At 35.1% G+C, this 19,872-nt stretch overlaps 1 protein-coding gene across 1 annotated transcript in view; it reads right to left on the bottom strand.

Annotated features, from left to right (window-relative positions):
• The window catches only part of EYS (eyes shut homolog), a 614,241-nt gene that overhangs the window by 201,251 nt on the left and 393,118 nt on the right, over positions 1 to 19,872 (bottom strand). The window contains exon 26 of the mRNA XM_041410576.1: positions 12,136 to 12,248. Within this exon, the coding sequence (XP_041266510.1) occupies positions 12,136 to 12,248 (113 nt within the window). The remainder of the gene's footprint in view (positions 1 to 12,135; positions 12,249 to 19,872) is intronic.

The following is a 19,872-nucleotide window of genomic DNA, read 5'->3' as shown; positions in this document are numbered from 1 at the left end:
TGGCCTTCTGAGAGTCAGAATTTTTTTCTTTTTTTATAACTATTCATTTTAAAGTTTACACATATATTCTCAATTTCTTATGCTTCTGATTCCTGCTTTTCACATTCCAGTGTATTTGAAGGTAAAAAAAGGGACTTTTCATTCTCACAAATATACCCAGATCTGTCTTGATTTTTAGGCTATACTTCTGAAGAATTTTTTCTTTAGCCAAGAGCTGCAATTTCACTTTTAAAGAAGGAAGGAGAAAAAAAGGAAAGGATACAACAGGATTTAAAGCTGTTCTTTTTCTGAATAGTTATTTCAACAACGATCAATAGCATTGGGGGTTTTTAACTGTTATACTAGTGTTTTAAGGCTGCAGGGGGCACTGATGCACTGTTTATCTACAGTACTGCAGAGCAAGAGTCAGACAGGACATGATTAAACAGTCCTGCAGGTTACAGAATCAGAAAAAAAACATATAAACTATTTATAATCAATTTAGGTCTTGAGAAATTCGGCAATTGTAAAATATTTATATGAGTTTTGGAGGGAAATTCATGTGTCTTTTACTGGTTAATATATTTGTTTTTCTGCTGCAATCCAGTGGTTGTGGAGATAAGAATGTTTTCTTAACTTTACAACCAAGGTCCTTTGAAGGATGATATATCTTTCTAGTCTTACATTACTTATTATTACAACCTTAAATAAACAATCCTTATCCTGCACAGAAAATAAAATTTTGCTTAGCAGCTCTCCAGAGAAGCCCATTTGTTCACTGTAGGCAATAACTTCCTCATATATTAATCAGCCAATATATATACTACCTGATTCATCAAGTCACTTAGGTAAGAATTTATTGCAGTAAGAAATAATTATATTTGTAAAGAAATAATTACATATTAGTTCACTTTATTTAATATTTTATGTTATAGAACTTAGGAGTGAGGGCATCTAAGATGCAGAGATTTCTTGATAATAAGAAAGTAAGACAACTTATGACTCAGCAACACACATCAGATATGCAGCCATGTCTCATCATGTATTTCTCATTTATTCTTTACTGCTTATTTATTCTTTAATTCCTTTCTGCACATAATCACTTTTTTTTTTTTTTTTTTAAGGTTACATTAGTGGCCTTAGCATTTCCTGCATTTACAATTGTACTAAGGTATGGCTGCTTAGAGAGCCCTTTCTAGAAAGACGTGAAGTATAATCTTAAAGCAACAGGAAGAAGCCACCACTTCAATTGGTACTTTGCACCAATTATCATCACTTATACCACAGCTATTTTGGGAGGTTATTACCAATTCAGACCTTCAGTTACAAATTTCAGCCATTGCTTCTAACACGCTGGTCTCTGCAGAGCTAAAGAAACCTACTCTGCATCCTGTGCTTCTCTCCATTAAAGGAGGGAGCTACCTTTGTGTACACCATAATCCCCACAGTCATACTTCAGCAAAAACCATGAGACACTGAATTACTAAAGTATCTTTCTTCATCCCTGTTTATAAAAAATATCACCAATTTCTTTGAGGGTTTTTGAATTATATCTTTCATCTTTTATGGTTTCTAGGTTCTGCTGCATTGCACATCAGGACACAATGAAATACAGTACAACCAATATCACAATCAATAGTGTACACAGAAAGGAAATTGTTCTCCTCCTTTCTTGCTCACACACACAGAAATCACATTAGTCATTTTGCTCCAGAAGCTTACCTTGAGTTGCTTGTCTAATTAACTAAAAGTAACTCTTCAGGACATTGCTTTCCCTTTGCGCTTTAGCCTGTTTAAAATAATTCAGATGTGAAGCTTTGTACAAAATTAATTTCAAAAAAGTTACTAATATTGCCTTTTTTCAGGCTTTTCAACTAAATCTGCAACGTTTGAGCAATTTTAGATGAGCTTTATTTTAATTTAAATACCTTTTATTAAGTTAATTGCATATTAATTATCAAATTTTGATTCATAGTTTCACTATACCTAACATTGTAAAGAATATATTTTTGATTTCAAGAATATAAGAGACATCTTTTAAAAAACCCCATTTTAAAAATTTAGATTCCTGATGATTTTTTGACTTGAAACAAACCATTGTTATAAAAAGTGCTCTGTCAAGGAGAAGTTCAAACAGTCTTTTTAATTATGGAAAATATACAAAATATAGGAATATTATTTGTGATGCATTTTATTTTCTAGAAAATCACACAAGGCTTTATGATGATGATTTTTTCACTTTCAGCTTTGTTAAATGAAATTTTTCTAAACGCACAAATACTTTATAAGTCACAGAGTCCATGGTCTATTCAGCAACACAGTGAAAGACATAGAATGGATACCAGCAGAATGCTGCCAGACAGAACAAAACTGAACTTCCAAACTTTTCTCTTGTCATTCTGGCTGTTAGCAGTCGAAGGTAGCTCTGAAGATTTCTTATTACTTCTGTACAAAATTTAAAAGTCAGAGAGAAAGTATTATACCAATTCAAGTTTGCAGTAGGCAAATTATTTCTTTCAGTGTGACTTTCATTCTCACTGATTCTCTCTAATATGCCTCTCCTCACAATGCAGCCTGGTATAATACCAGGAGCAACTGCAGCTCCATTATGAGGCACTTTCTGCACATAACTCAGAAGTCATGGAAACCTGCTCCAAAGTTTAATTATTTCTGAGTATATAACAAAACACTTCTCCATTTCTAGGTTTCTGTAATTGGAATGACAGCAAATGCTTGCACTAAAGTTAAGTGTGACTGTAATTCAATAGAGAAAGCATGCAAGATCATTTTCCATTTGATTGTTTTTAGACAATTCATCATCGTATATACTCAGCCTTAACCACTGCTCATAATATATGCAAGACTAGATATATAGGCCAATATTCTTAAAGCAAAATTTTGTCAAACTACACATGTGCCCATCTTTAAAACCATGTTTTAAATGGACAGAACAAAACTGAGATTATTTTTTCTATTCTAAGAAAGTAGAAGAAAGGGACTTTATTATTCACATACCTGTTTGGCTAGAAGCCCAAGTAATTATTCCAGGAAGCTACTGAACCCTACCACTTGATGTCTTGTGTCACTAAGATAACTTTTCTTAAGAATTTAGGTAAAGTTTTCAGAGTATTTCAATGGCTATGACGCATGATATTATTAATACTGTGAAAAGCATATGTAGTAAAATTTTAAGAACTTTGAAATATAACTTTAAATTTAGCTTCTATTCTGTGAATCTGCACAAGTTTTACAGTAAAGTTGATATGTTCTCAACCTTCTTAATTCTTGGAAATGCCTTCTATTTTAACATTAATAATATTATTTTGTTTTAGGGGGAGGCTGTGCTGAAATCTAAAATGAAAGAGTTACATTAATTAATAAAAAATATATAAAAATATATTTATAGATCATAAATCTTTAAAATAAATTGTATTCTGCTTTTCTATGCTTTTATATTTCAAAAGCTAATAATGTTCAATCAGTGTGATTTTTTGGACAGAATTTCCAGGGAAATATAGATATTCAAAACAATTTGGCAAAAGGAAATAAACACTGTTGATAACCTAGAACAACCCAAATTGGTAGCAATTTGCAGTGTTTCTGGAACTATGATCCTTGGTATAAAAACATTCTCCTTTACTGCAGCTAAAAATATACAGCTGAAATCCTACACCTCTCCAACCATTAAATAACCACATAATCCACAGGTAAGAAAGGCTGAAAGATTGCCTTAAGGCTTTTAAACTATCTCAGCAGCCTTCTAATTCTGATCCGTCCTGACAGTGAGGAAGCTCCAGGTGTGGAGGATTCATTCACTGAGCTGTCCTTTGGACTGTGATGCCTCCCAGAATTTCTCCATGCTGGTCCACAGAGCTCAGTCAAATCCTTAACTCTCTTACCTCCTACGTAAGAACTTGTCATGACCCAGTGAACAGACATCTGACAGGCAATCTCTCCCACTTCCATGATTTGGGAACGTGCTTTGGATGGATACAGCAACTTTATACACCAAGCACAGTTCTGGGGCTTTGAATCTACCTCTCACTGTAAACAGGCCATAGCAGGTGGAGTCTCTTGAGGTAACAGAAGTCTTTAACTCATATTTTTCCTTCCTAAAATAGTCAGAATCTGAGTCATAGAAGGATTTGAGTTGGAAAGGATCTAAAGGACCAGTTAGTTCTACCTCTCCAGCATCATTGGCCAGGCCCTCCTACTAGTCCAGGCAGCACAAAGTCTGATTAAACCTGGCCAGGGAAAGTTCCAGAGATGGGGCATTCCCGGCTTCTCTGGGCAACCTATTCTAGAGCATCACCACCCTCACAGAAAAGACTTTTTTCCTAACACCTACTCTAAATCTTCAGTTTAAAGCCAGTCCCTCTTATCACTACATGCCCTAAAAGTCCCTCCCCAGCCTTCTTGGAAGCATCCTTCAGGCACTGGAGTGCCCAATAAGGTCTTCCCAGAGCCCTCCCTTCTCCAGGCTGAACAGACCCAACTCTCTCAATCTGCCTTCATAGGAGAGATGTTCCTCTGATCTATGTAGTGGCCTCCTCTGGATTTGTCCAAATGGGTCCATGTCATTCTTGTGTCAGGCACCCCAGAGCTGGATGCATACTGTGAACAAATTTGGTTCTGTAATATGAACGTTCTGCTAAAAGTGACCCATTGTGGTCCCTCCCAGCCTCACCCATCCTGTGTTTCTGTGAATGTGTGATTTCATGACTCATGAAGGGACCAGTTTATATGCAATGGTTTAGCATTTGAGGTGAAAAAAAGCTTTATAAATTTCATTAGTCAATTTAGTAGTCTAGAGTAAGAATCACCAGCAACTGGAGACATTAAATATTATATAAATGAACAAAAATAGATCCAAAGGCATGACTGGAGTGCAAAACCACTCCATCAATGGAGCCTCTTGTTTTAGAACGTTAAATCAATACCTTATAAAATAGTGAAGTACCCATGAGCAATAGTAGAAAGACAATTTCATTTAAAAAAACAACTGAGTCTTATTCACAGAAATATTTCCTTTTTCACAGCTGTGTCAGAGTGTTTTCCAAAATATTTAACTGATATATTATTTATTATTTTTAGTAACACATCGTCTCAGGCATTGTATGCACACCTCAACATATATACTTACAAATACCTCCTTGATAAATGTGAAAGGAAAAAATACATGGTATCCTTTAATACTTGTCTTATTTGTATCCACGCAAATACCTGGCAATTTCAGCAGAAATCACAATCTCATTACAATTCTTCACTACAGACACTAATGGACAGTAACTGCCACTGAATTCTGTTGACAGAATTAAGAAACAATTTTCTCTGGGTATAATGCATACTCCTTAAGTTAGAGAGGGATAATTAAGGTCAAGATAAACATCACCAAGTACAATTAGTAATCTCTAAATAAAGAGTTTAGATAAAGAAGATTAATAATAGTTTTGTGGTACACTGATGACAGACAATCTTGTCCAGGTACAAGTAGAGAAATGTGACGTTTACAAACACACATTGTCTCACCTGAATATATTTGACACATGGATTTATCTAATATCCATCAGAAACTATTTTCACAGAATACTTCAAAAGATTGAGATAAACTGCTTGTATAACATTTTACAGTGATTTTGAGTATTTATAATAGTAGGGAAGATTACATATGTCACTTGTTTATTTCTTCCTTTTTTTTTTTTTTTTAATCACAGAAAAGTCATTATCTATACAGGAATGCCAGAAGAAGAAGAAAAGGTAAAAGAAGAATAGAATTCATATATGCACAGAGAGCAGAAAGGAAATTGTACAGGATGGCAAAACTCACAAAGGAAAAGAAAATATTGAAAACAAATGCAAAAGATAAAGGAAATCAAGAAGGGCAAATCAAGTAAAGGGATGAAAGCATATGAAAGCAACCCAGGCCCTGGAAAAGGAGTAAGAGGCAAACACACAGAAAAGTTATCAGCAAGCAAAAGCAATAGATGAGAGAGGGAAAAAGTAACAAAATAAATGCATAAAGAAGATCAAATTCTTGTTATCACTCTCTATGTTAGAATTGTAGAGAAAAGCTATTAACATAATATCAAGCATCATGCATGTGGTGAATACAAATGAATGATATTTTTGAAGATTTAACTTCAGTTCTATAATTCAGAAACATTTAGTCCAATCTCCATGTTAACCAGAGAGAACTCACAAAACCTGTTGAATAAATTAAACCAAGTAATGTCAGTATTCTTCATTTAATAATTTTCTTTTATAGTGTTGATGGGCACTGCATATTCTTCTTTGTCTTTTTTTTGTGATTCAGAATTAAGCACATAACTTTAAACTCTTGAGGAGAAGATAAAAATGTAGATAATGTAAGAAATGAAATGTTGGGATGTAAGATTTTAACTGGTAGTCTCTCACATATAACAGAAGCTCAATGCTTTTTATAGGATCATGCATTTATTAATAAACTAAGATGTAAATGGACAGAAGAGCTTAAGCTTGAAACTCTATGATTTCTCTTTTGATTTTGAGCCAGCTTGTGCATTTGATTGATGTTAAATTTTTCAGTTCAGGTGGATTCATATGAAAAAACTCTTCAAGCTGACCTGAGTCTTCCATGGACTCTTAAGATGAGCTCTGAAATACAGCATGCACCAGCATAACCACTTTCCTTGGAAAGAGGAATGGTAACAGTAGGACTTTCACAACTGACTGAAAAACTTTCAGCAGATGAACTTTCCCCTTTTTAAAGTATGCAGTTCATTCTGAAGACAGAAGCCAAACACCTTCAGACGCCTGGTGTCAGATGCTCTGCGTTGTGATGTTTTATGATATACTGAAAACCAGGGAGTTCCGCAGTGGAAAAAATGCTGAGAAATTGCACAAGAGACTGATTTCACAAAGGTGTTGTGGTCTGTGGGATTTCTGTGAAATATCACAGAAAACTACAGAATGGAAAAGGGAGTATTCACACATGAGGAAAGGGATTTGGAGCTTGTTGGAAAGTGCATGAGTGAGGCAAAAGTGGAACTGAGGGCTTACTGAAAACATGTAGAGCTCTCCAAAGTGTATTGCATAGCTCCTGAGAAAATTGCCATATATTAGGAAACCCATCAGTCCTCTTGATGGAATGGACCTTGGGTAATGCACTTTCAAGAGCCTCTTTCCAAAATGCAGATAACAATCAGAGTTTTTGCTGAAATAAAGCTCAGCTTCAGCCTGGAAACACATATTAAGATAAATTAATAAGAAAACCAAATATTTTTAAAAATCTACCACAGTTATGACCAATGGGCAGTAATGAAGATTTTAGCTTATTAGCTTTTCTCTGAGAGTCCAATTCACTGTTGTACATTTGCATCCATCAGTAAGACTTCTCTTAAGAAAACAGTTAACAGAATTTTTCTGTTTCATAGATATGATTCTTTCTTTTTTTTAATGAAAAAACAGGGCTTGGATAGGTACAGCTACATATATATATGTATATGTGTATATTTTCTGTGTGTGTTTGGAACCTTTGAATTTAGTACATGCAGTAAACTGTTACAGTAAACACTTACAGCAATATATAGCAGTCATGGTTCCCAGGCACTAAAACAGAAATGAACTTCAGTAAACACCAGCTTCTAATACTGGGACTCAAAGCTTCATTTACATCTGTCAGCTGAACTCTGTCTGGAAGTGATAGTCATTTATCCTGCAAATCTATTCCAATAACATTTTTTTAAACACTTGAAGAAGCTTTATATTGCATTAACACATTCCAAGTATCTTTCTTCAGAAGAAGAAAAAAAATAGAGATTTCATTTCTTAAAAAATGTTATCAGAGATCGTTCGTTTTCAATTGTCCTTCTACTACTACTACTGGTCGTTATATAATCTCTTTCAAAATTACCTATATATTCATAACTCTAAGACAGGTATAATTTAAAGAGAATCATAACATAAACTTTGACAAGATTTACCTAACTATATAGTCTAGCATAATTCGAGAAAACTACCTATTGGAGGATTACCTTTACTAATTGATACGATTCCAATATAACCTCTCTTGAAAACCAAAGCTGCATAGCTCAGAGTATTTTATGGCTGCCAGTCTGCTCTCAGAGAGTCAAACTCCTCCTGCCTATGCCATTATTCTGCCATTTCCCGTTTCACCTTGGTTACATTGAATGGCAAGGAGTTCTGATGAGCTCTGAGCACAGTACATCCCTCCTACCTGCTCTCTGTCCATGTGGTATCATGTAATTGTGTACTTATAAACACAGTGCTTAAACAATGATGCACGTGAATAGCAGAAGGAACTGGGCCAGATTAACTGAGTTAAAGCCACATATCTGAAATCTCAGTGCTTCTGAACACGCATAGAATTCTTGCACCTTTCAGAATGATAGGGATTATTGCAGGTATTTGGTCTTTAAACATATCCAATTGCCTGGTGCTGCCTGTATCAATAATCTTCTTGACTTTAAGCAGAATTTAGCACCTATTTCCAAAATGACATGAAAGGTAATTTCCATGATGCCCCCATTTCCAATTTAATTCTATCAAGTTAAAAAAAATTCTCTCTCCCTTGTGGTGGATGATATTTGTATTAAAAAATATGAATTTTAAAAGAACAAATAACATTCTTGCCATAAATACAGCATTTTAGACTGTAGATAGTCAGATATGTATGCCAATGAAACTAATGTTATGGTGCAATTTTTTCCATTTCTTAATTCTGAATATTTTTTAAGAAGTAATGTAAATCTCTGAGATAAGGCACATGCAGTATATAATATCCTATGAAAGGTACTGTCTTGTCCTGATGTACTGATTTCAATAGTTTTGAGAAGGCAAATGAACTATCTCTAAAATGTGTTTTTGAAAGCTCTCTATATTCCTTGCACATATTAGATCATCATTTTGGTATTTTAAAATACAAATAGATCTAGTTAGAAAGATGGCAGAACACATTTGGGTAAATTTCAATCCTATGAAAAAAATCATAAGCTTAAAATTTAGTCACAAACCCATACATTTTAAGAAGTGTCAGCATGACCACAATAATGAAGTAATCCATGCAGCTGGGGCACCAACAAGGACAAAACCCAGCAGGATAACTGAATGTCACTAGAGCATGCTAAATATGTAAAAGCAGGGCATTCAAAAGTATTATAAATCTACAAATAGGTGATGATAAGTAGAAGGTCAATTAAAGAAAACCTACCACACTAAGAACAGAAACAGTGTCCCTGAGTGACAAGTACAGGGTTGTTCTTGCAGAAGATATTGGATTGCTTTGTCTGCCACACTGTAGAGCTCTCTGCTACTATTAGGCAGCTCCAAATGTAGCAGTACTGCATCTGAAGAACCATGCAAATTCCGAAAACAAAATATAAATTACACCATTTTTTATCACTGTTACTCTTATTTGCAAAGTATATAATCCATTATTTGCTTATTTAAACAACTTCAATCACTTTCTCCTTGCTTCTCAAAACAAATCCATCTCCCCCAGAAGCCTATCTTGCAAAAGGGGAAGGACAGCTGAGCTTCATAGGTGCTTTTAGGGAAGAAGACTACATTTAAAGGCTGATGATGTCAAGGTGAGTGTGGGTAATACCTAAAGTGAAAATCAAACCATGATGTTAGCTGCCAGGTGTCAGCAGCCATTTGTGTTTCACAGGGCAGGAATGAGTAAGGAGAATGCCTGCCAGGCCTCCAAGCAGTCCATTTCTATGGCGTTCCCTCCCCACCAAGGAAAATTCAGAACAATTTCAAATAACTGTTGAAATTAATCTGAATTTCAGCAGGCTAAGTACAACAATTTCCATTGCTGAAATTCAGCTTTTATCAGACAGGAATAACTGTGACTTGGACCAGGATGGTGTCAGGTCTGTATGGACTGCATGGGGCTGGACAGTGTTAGACACAGCTGCAGCATTCTGAAGAAGCAGGGAGGTAAAAGGAGAACATGTTGCTTAGCATAGAGCATTGAGAAGGCCCATTGTTCTTTCAAGAACCTTTTATGTAAAAGATTATATCCACAGTTCATCTGTACAAAGTCACGTCATTTTACTCACCTAATCAGTAACACATGCACAATAAGTATTTGCAAGAAACAGACCTAGACTGTAATCTCTGAGCTCTGATTCAAATAAAGCAAACTTTAATGTCTGTATTATACAATGTAAGCCATATTTGTATGCTGATTAACTTTGAAGGGGAGAATCAGAATCAATACAAAATTCAATAAATCTTGGTACATAGTTCTATAGATTATAATATAACAGATAACACAGCATTCTATAATAATAAAAATTTAAAAGGAACAAAGCTATTATTTTACAAGCCACCTCTTTCAGGTCTATATCCCTCTCTGTCTTATATACACAGACTGGACAAAGCTGTTCTCATTGCTTTTTTTTCTTGTTGAAGGCTATTGATACTAAATAGAATGGTTATATATAAAGTCTTCAATAGGAAAAACTGTCAAAAAGCTCAAGGGTGTAAGCACTTGTATCAATGAGAGTATTATTAAAGAGAATGAAAGAAAGTAGAAAAGACAGTAACAGTCCTGATTTTTAACTTATCCTGTTTTTACCTAGTAGTTTAAAAACCAGAACTGCCTCTTGCCTGTGATTTAGGACATCAAAGCTCCAATGCATACGCAAAACAGAGGAAAATTTCCTAATCTAGTAACCAGAGGAGACAGCAGAGATGGTTTATGATTTTTTTTCACCATGATTCTTTAAAGTTAATACCTGAATGAAAGACATGAAATAGCTTCCTCACTTGCTTTCAACCTTATGAATTTCTGTTTTGCACAGAGGCATAGTTTCACATACGAGAGTACATGCCCTCATTTGGGAGGACACGAGAGCTCTGACTAGGAAAATTTCTGATGAAACACTGTAGAGAAAGACAGGAGAGGAGACATGGTTTCTTTGTTATTTGGGGTTTATCACAACAAAGGCCAGGGTTTTCTTTTTTGTGCAGGATTTAGACCCACTACCATTTGCTAAATGCACTTAGAGAACATATTCCAAACTAAATGCTTTGGGGAACTTGAAGGGTACAAAGATTTATTTCTTCATCAAGCTTGGACAAGGAGATGACACTGAGATGCTGTTCTAAATAAAAATGGTGGCCGGTCTCTGCAGGGACAACAAATTGAATTTTGTGTCCAGAGTAAGTTTTATTGGCAAAAGCTTAGATGCCTGGGACTTGGGCAGATAATTCATTAGCCAGTGGGTTTACTGTTGTACCTTTGTAACTTTGAGTGAGATGTGTTCTCATTAAGGAGTTAGTGGTGGAGGTGAGTGCAGGGTTCAGATCTCACGGATCTTTAACTAATGATCTAGCAGCTTACCAGCAACTTTTGAGGATAGTGTTTAATCAAGCACATAAACATTAACTGACCTGTTCTACAAATTCTAGGGAAAAGAGTCATATGCTAAAAGCCATATATAATGTCCTCCAGGAATCTAGGACATGTACATCCTATGACCGAAATGATATTCTCTCCCGAAAGACCTCATTATCTACAAATGCAATTCACCTCTGTTTTCCTTTGCTTTCCACTTTGCCGTGTTCAAACCTATCATATTGCAGAATAGAATCCTAATGTACATCACTTCCCCTGTATGGCTTTTATTTCAATCAATGCATGACCAAGAGCAATGTGAACATGCAAAACTGAAATCAATTGGGGTTTTGAAAAGTATTCAGAAGCAATGCTTTCCAGCATTTCTCACAATCTCTTGTAGAGTAAATGCGGCATCAGCTTGTCCATATTTGTAACAAGATTAATGGAAGTCCCAGAGACACAAGTAAGACACAACCAGCACATCTCCCCACTTCCCAGTCCTGTATTTTCATGCAGATCATCTTTCTTACTACACTGTTTCAGCATTCAGGGTGTGACAACTCACTCCAAATAAGCTATCAAGTTTAATTGAACTACTCTGAAAAAAAATAAAATCTTCCATTAAGAAAATGCTTTAAAAGCATAAAAGAAAGCAAGATATCTGTCTCTCTGGGGATTTTTGTTTTTTTTTTTTTTTTCTGTAGCCATTGTTGAAATTATCTAAAATGATCACCTTGTGTAAGGAAGAAAGCAAAACCAGCACAATCAATTCCTTAGGATTTGGAGAGGCATAGAAGGCAGTTTACCTGCAATTATCAACATTACTTCTTCCCACAGCATTAGAGAAGCTGAAAGGTCCGACGTTATTGATTTGTACGACTTTTATACAGCCAGTGAAATTGTAGACAGGTCCAGAAACCTATAAAGGAAAAAATGCACACAGTTCTTTTGCTTGTTGACATTGTGATCAAGGTATTTTTCTATGGAGGAATACAGGTCATGGGGAATGGTAAACAGGGAAGATTTGAAATTTGTAAGTGTATTACTTCCTTGCTTAAAAGATTTCTAGCACCCTTAATCATGTTTCAAAGATGCCTAAGGACCTACTGAAAATGGGAATCACTGCAGGAGCACTGAAAACACAGAGAATAGTAAGCTGTTATGCACTGCCAAGGATTCATTTTTAACAATGAAGTCAGGTTTAGATAGTTGCAGAAAGAAAAAAACATATCTTGAGGAACAATTTGCTGAAAGCATAATGGAAAGCATTAAATGCTTTTTAAAGCCCAACAGGAGCATTAAGCCTGCTAGAAAGGCTTTAGGGATAATAGACCAGCTAAGTGAAAAGGGAATGTTCAAAGAGACAAGGCTCTAGCAGGAAATGTAAATGACTCACCAAATCAAAATTTAATGAAGAGTAGCTCTGGGAGGTTCCCGTGACTGAACCACTTTTTAGTTGGGGTAGATCAGAGATCTGTCTCAAATTTACTTACTTCTAGAAAATGTTTTTTAAAAAAAAACCAAAAAGTGAACAGTGGCAAAAAAGGAGAAAGATCAAGCAGTGTTTCTTTCCAGGGATTCTTGTGGGAAATTACTGTGGTCATCACTTAAAATGGCATCCAAACTGTGGGAATAGTAGACATAGATTTTTGGGGGAGAGGGAGGGGGCTTGGGTTTATACTTTGTATGATTTTGAAAATGGGGACAAGACTAGGGCATGCAAGGATATACCTCAAACTACAGATCAGTAAGTCCCAATTCCATTCAAGACAGTGATTATGAATTACACTGAAGAACAGAATTAACATATATGTAAATGAATGCAATATACAGGGGAATAGTTGAGAGGGTCTCTGAAAAGAGAAATTGTAACTCACAGAAGGAACACTGACTATGAGAAAAAGGATGCCTTGGCACATATTCTTTGATTCCCAAAGGAATTTAACAAGTTTCTGTGTTAAAAGATTCTAAAGTAACTCAGTCTCCCTGGGATAACAAGAAAGGCCTTCAATAAATTAGATGAATGGTTAAAACAGAAGCAGAAAAATTGTGAGCAATCAATGTGGAGAGTCCCTAGAAGTTCTCTCTGCAAGTCTGTATTAGGGTCTGTGGTCTTCAACATATTTGAGTGGCCCAATGTTTTCTGCACTACTCAGGACAGCAAAACCAAAATCCTGAGAACAGGATTTCACAATGCACAAAAGTGTCACAACATACAAAATTATAAGGCATGTAAGGATGATTATACATATGAGAGTTTCTGAGCAGGGTAACTGTACAGACCAGGGATCTTCAGTCAGGAAAACTCACTGTCAATGACAGACAGAAAAGAGCAGTGTGCAGATGAATAAAGAGTTTTCAGTTTCTCAAAATACAGAACCAAAATGACATGAAATGACATAAATTAGTGCGAAGATGAAAACAAGGTAAGGGGTTTGCTTTTCATGCAACTCAAAATTAAATTGTGGAACCCTGCCACAGCATGTTGTGAATGGTACAAGTGTAAATGGGGTTAAAAATCAATCATGTTAAAGGGAAGAAGAGCTGTCTCCCTCCCCGCAGACAGATAGGCTGCACAAGTAACATGCAGCAAGGAGAATCGCTTTTCTGTGCACTGCTCAGCCACTCTGGACCATAATACAGCACGCCATGCCATACACCATAAACAGAATGAACTGGCCTTCCAACCCATGGGAGGGCTCAAAGAGTTCATTAATAGTTTATTGTTTATTTCCTTAGCAGCAAAGGCTTACAGGAAGTTAAGACTTTAAAAAAGATATATTATTACACTGCAAAATGTGGAAAGTTATGTAACCATGTATAAGGTGGCATTTAAAGTCAACACAGTTCAAATTTGGCAAAGGGAAGATGGTTTATCTGTGGAATAAACACAGAGAATTACAATGAAGCTTCCTGGAACTTAAAAAGAAACAAAAATCTTATTAAAGAACTGGATGTGAACACTCTCCTCCAAGTTAAATTTGTCCATTAAGAAAACAATCCTATTTGATATTCCACAAGGGCTGGCAGAGGTTATATTCATATGGATTACAAACAATAGAACACTCTTTCTCTTCCTCCTTTTCCAGCCACTCTGGCATAGAAATAAGTGTGATGGACTGCCAAGATGGACATACACTCAGCAGTCTACTTTTGCTGCCATCATTATAATAAAATATACCAGATAATCTTCGAAGATGCCTTGCTCTACTAAGCTTCACATTTTATTTTTATAAGAGATGCTTATTTTTTTCCCAGCCTTTTATAAATAGTAAATAAAATAATTTTCAGTTTAACAGGACGAAGGATCTGTTATAAAGTTACTATGAACACAGACAGAAATGATTACAGGATTCTGAGCTGGAAATGACATGGGACCTGTAACATTGCTCCCCTCCTGCCTCCCCTCCCCCCAAAATGAACAATTGAACAGTGTTTTAATATTGGCTGTATAAACAAGTACAAAGGGCAGATACAACACGATTTTATGATACTGTGCCAAGTTCATCCAAGACTCTGGTATAGGAAAAATTCACTATGTCAGCCTGTGGCCCATTTTGCACACTGAAGAGCAAATTATTTTGGAAATCAACATGTAGCTGAATACTTCCCCAAACACTAACAGTGAATATGTTAACAACATGGTTTCCTTCCTCTCACTACTGGCTGGCTCCCTAATAATTTCTCTTACATTGATATGGGTATATTTTGAAGGTAATATTTTCCTGTAAATCAATCTTAAAATTATTACTTTTTTGTTTTTAACTAGAACTACATTATAAACATTTTGGTCAAACTATTACTTACATTTGTTCTGCTATGCTATCTCTACAAAAAAAACCAAAACAATATCTTAGAGATATATAGGAATAAGAGCTATTGATACATATAATTAAAAATAAGTGGCTTTTATTCTTCTACTTTTGAGAACAGACACGTTTTGTGTATAGCAGAATATTAAAATGTAGATTTCACATGTAGTTGAGTTCCCTTCCATTTGCAGAAATACATCAATATGCTGACAAGCTGTAACACTTAAATTGTCTGAAAATGTCAGGGCCAGAGCAGCACCAGAAATTTAGTTTAGTAAAATTCGCTATTCACAATCTATACAGATATGTTTGACATATAGTAACCATGCTCTTTAAACGCCCTTTATACTTGACAAAAATGAGTACTCATACTTACCTTGTAGGAAAAGTTCACACATATATGCCAAATAATTTATTAACATCCTTTACTGACTAGCCCAAATTAAGCTGCTGCTAGATAGAATTAACCTAGAATGAGTTCCTAATGAAATGAACTTACATGCTGTCAATTCACTACTGATTCATAAATAATATAATGAATTTTTGGCTTATGATCTGAGCATTTATTTGAAAAGCATGATTAACTGGAAATAACACAAAGCATAGCGCAATCTTTCCTCATTTGTCTTGTCAAGAAAAATGTTATGTATCTTAAATATTCTCACAATAGATATTACAGTGTACCAGAATACACTATTTAGTAATCTTCCACATCTTTGTGATCCCTGAAATATGTCTGATTTTGGAGTCTGATTTGTAGAATTCCCTTCAATAGACCACAAAACTTTTTAAATGCAATATTTCAAACTTAAATAAAATAACTCAGGTGCACAGTTTGGAATACTCAAATAAAAACTTGTATTTACTAAAACCATGGTGAACCATTTGTAAATTAATAACTCAAACAGCACCTCAACTTAGGTAACAGCTTCTTTACTCCAGTTTTGTTTTTTGCTAGTGATTAGAATCAAATGAAACAGTCATAATGAACTCTGAAATTAAGCAAGCCATAATTTAACCTCTGTATTTTCTTTAATTTTGCCATGAAAATTTGTCTAACCATCTCAGTTGTAAGCTGCTTGAAGCCTACTGCAACTGAACTTCAATATCAAGCTGACTAAAGAAAAATATGAAAATCAAAAGAAATATTTAAAAAACCCAAACCAAAAAAAACAAAACAAAAAAACCCCACGTCTAAGTTCCATGGGTTGTGGTGGTAATGCTTCCTTCTAAAGAAGAATTTGTAATTTGTTCTTTAAACATGTCATTTTAAAACCCATTTTCTTCTCTTAGATACTGAATTACATACATCACAAAACAGAAATATACAGACTAACAAATTAGCAGCAAAACAATCAGAATGGGCTTAATCCAATAGGATATTATTCTGCCTCTATATTTCACTTACTGAACACTGAAACTTGCCTGCGTTCAATGCAACATGTTATATTATGGGACATGTACTTTCTTCAAGCCCAAAAGTTTTCAAGACTTTGTTAACAATCAACAATATTGAGTCAGACATCACCTTGCTGAAAAATGTCACTTGCTGATTTAAATTTTTTAAAAATCAATTGATAAAAATTAAACCTTATTCATTTTTACTGTGGTAGTTCAAGCAAAATGGACAAGACTTGTCTGGTCAATTTGCATAGCTCCTAATGAAAGAAAGATGTACCTCCCTTTGAGAAGTCCTGCTGAAGTAGACAATGGCAGGGGAGTGTGTGTCTGTGATGTATCTATACTGTTCATTGCTTCACTTCCTAATATTTACTTTTAATAATACTTCCATACTCACTTCAAATTTTAATTCACAAGCATTTTTATTGTTAGATAATGGATTATAAGCCAAAGAGTTTAATGACATTTCAAAATGTGTAGGAAAAGAAAAAGTAGTATTAGCTCTCCAACAAAAGTAATAAAAGAAAACACTTAAAATATGGGAGAGGGAATATTGCTTCAGCTTCTGTCCTGGTACTAGTGTAGAAATGGGAAGGCAAAATGGGAATATGCACTGGTAAAATTGCCTACATTCTATCATATCAATAAATTGGGTGAAACATAAAGGAAATGAAATCTTCTCCATCCTGACTCATACTGACTATGAAATGAAATACTGTATAAACCTATACATAACAGCAAAATTTCATTCAATTAATATTTAAATACAATAGATGATTTTACACTGATATTGTGATACTGAGCCAAACATCCCAAAATAATTTTAATGAAGTTATACTAGCACAACCAAAAAGGAGCTCAAGTGGTGATATTCAGATTTTTTCATCTACCTCTACTGAATTTTTAAAATAATTTACCATTATTACCCTGAATCTGCTTTTATTGTGTCTGCCATGGATATTGAATCCTATCACTAGAATTTGAATGAAACAAGAATGGTAAAACATAATAATATAGGCAGAAGAAGGGGAGAAAATTAATCCCTAAACTGCTTAGTGTGGTAGAGGTTTACATTTCTGCTCTTCATGTCTCATTTGTTCTAGGCACTGAAATCAGGGGTTAGAAAAGTAGCAACCATGACAGCACTGTGAAATCAGCTAGTCTATAGTTCTTCCAGTCCCATGTGCTGTAGAGCAGGTAAATGAGGCTATCCTCTCTCATTGGGTCTGAATTGGCAAACCATCTCCTGCACTGCTGTGCTTCACAGTGCAAACCAGACTGGTCATCTGCCTGGTCCCACACTCAGGGACAACCACAAAACTGATATTCACATTCCTCTTGCATAATTCCATAATCTAAATTGACTGGCAGTTTAAATCTTGAGCATAAGAGTTTCACTGTAAATATTCCATGATCCTGACAGTTCTAGCTCAGAATGGTTCATTAAACCATGAAGGATTAATTAAAATCAGTAAGTCTGAAAGATTCAAGAGCACTGAGAAATTCCCTTACCATTTTTATGAAAGTTCATCCTTGGCCAGGATCCTTGTCTTTTAAACTTGCTCTTGGCTTGCGCTGTAACAAGTGCAATGCAGCATTTCAGAAGGGATATAAAAACTCTGATGTGAAGAAGGATATTTCTAAGCTTTGTGGCTAGAAATATCTGCCCCTTTTTTAACTAATTTCAGTGTTTATGCTTATAACGATAATGTATAATTTGCTTACTGCATTTGTTATTGCAATTCTTAATAAATTCAATTACTGTAATTTATATTTTCTCAATTCTCTCTGTTTTATGTGGTACAACACCTTGTCCCTGAGAAAGATGGAAAATATATTGGTCTGAGAGGACCAGAAATTGTAGAGTGAAATTTGGAAAATGGACTTACCTTTCTTGAATAGTCCAGACTCTATTAAAGTGTGGAAATCAGTTCATCTCCCTGCACTTCACCTTTGCAGAGTGACACTGAAGTCACACCTGTTGAGCACCATGCTAACACATTACAGCATTCCAGCACTGAGGGAAAGGTCTTCTGAGTCCATCACCATGAACTAGTTTTCAGTCCAAGTCAGTCTCTAGTCAGTCTCTGGTTCTGGTTCTTGTCCAATCAATAGCCAATCACTCAAATCTAGAAACACTTAACCCGAGAGATCCTTGTATAACACAAGACAGCATGTGTGTTTATATGCTGATGGTTTTGGTGATTCTAGTGGGTCATTTTCAAGTCAGGGTATTCTATTTCTAAAGTAAGATTCAGTGCAAAACACTTAGTGAATTATAGATGTTGAGTTATGATAAAGGGAAGAGTTCTAACAAGAAGTTGTACATCTGTCTGTCTAGAAGAGATAACATCTTATCTAAAACAAAAGGGTGTCTTCAAAATGAAAATATGTCCATAAAAATTAAAATAAAATAGGCTTTTCACAAAATAAGCTTTTCTTTAATGAATATATATGATATATGGTATTCAGAAGGGCTTAATTTTGTCAGACTCCTAAGAAAACTGAAAATTCTCTGTTAAAGAAGAGTGAGAGGAGAAAAATTTCTTTATAAATTTTCAGGAGATGTGCTTTTCTTACATCATGTCAGTACACCTTTTAGAAATACATGCAACTGGTTTGACTGGTTTTGTACATCTGAAATACATTTTTTTCTTAGCACAATTTCTTAAGACCAGAGGTATTGCACGATAACAGTATTCCTCACACACCAGGTAAGGAATATAACAGCTGTCACACTATGCCTTTCATTAAATGCCTTCACTTCCCCACAATACTCCAGAGAATCCAACAAGGCATATATCAGGACCAGGTGAGAAGCAGTGGTTTACAGTGTTAGGAACATGGTAATGAGGAGAGCTGCCTGATACACAACAAAGATTTTAGGAGCATGTGGACATTCCATGGTTACCAAGGTGTTAGACACATGTATTTATGTGATTAGAGGTAGACAGATCACATAAAAACACTCACCATAATGTGCCAAGATGGTGATGAATCCACAGACTTCCAAAATGCATTTAATTATCTTACTATGGTAAAACACTATGAATTGTTGTGCTCTAAACCAAATAAACTCTATCAATAACTAACAATTTTATTCATTTTTAAGGAAGCAACTGACAGGTTATCACTCTTTTTTGTCTGCTCTGTCTTTCACTGCCTTGTGAAAGGCAGTGTTACTGCCCTTGTGACAAATGTAGTGGAACATGACAGTACACCTATAATTCATCATATTAAGATAGATTTAGATTAATGGCAGTTTAACTTGGCACAGTTGAGAAGTGGACATATAATCTGGTGTTTTAAATCTCTGAGGAAACAAAAACT

This window comes from Onychostruthus taczanowskii, unplaced genomic scaffold (genome assembly GCF_017590055.1).
Source record: "Onychostruthus taczanowskii isolate IOZ18803 unplaced genomic scaffold, ASM1759005v1 scaffold33, whole genome shotgun sequence".
Lineage (NCBI taxonomy): Eukaryota > Metazoa > Chordata > Aves > Passeriformes > Passeridae > Onychostruthus > Onychostruthus taczanowskii.
The sequence above is the reverse complement of the archived record's forward strand: the minus strand, read 5'-3'. Positions and strand labels throughout refer to the sequence as shown.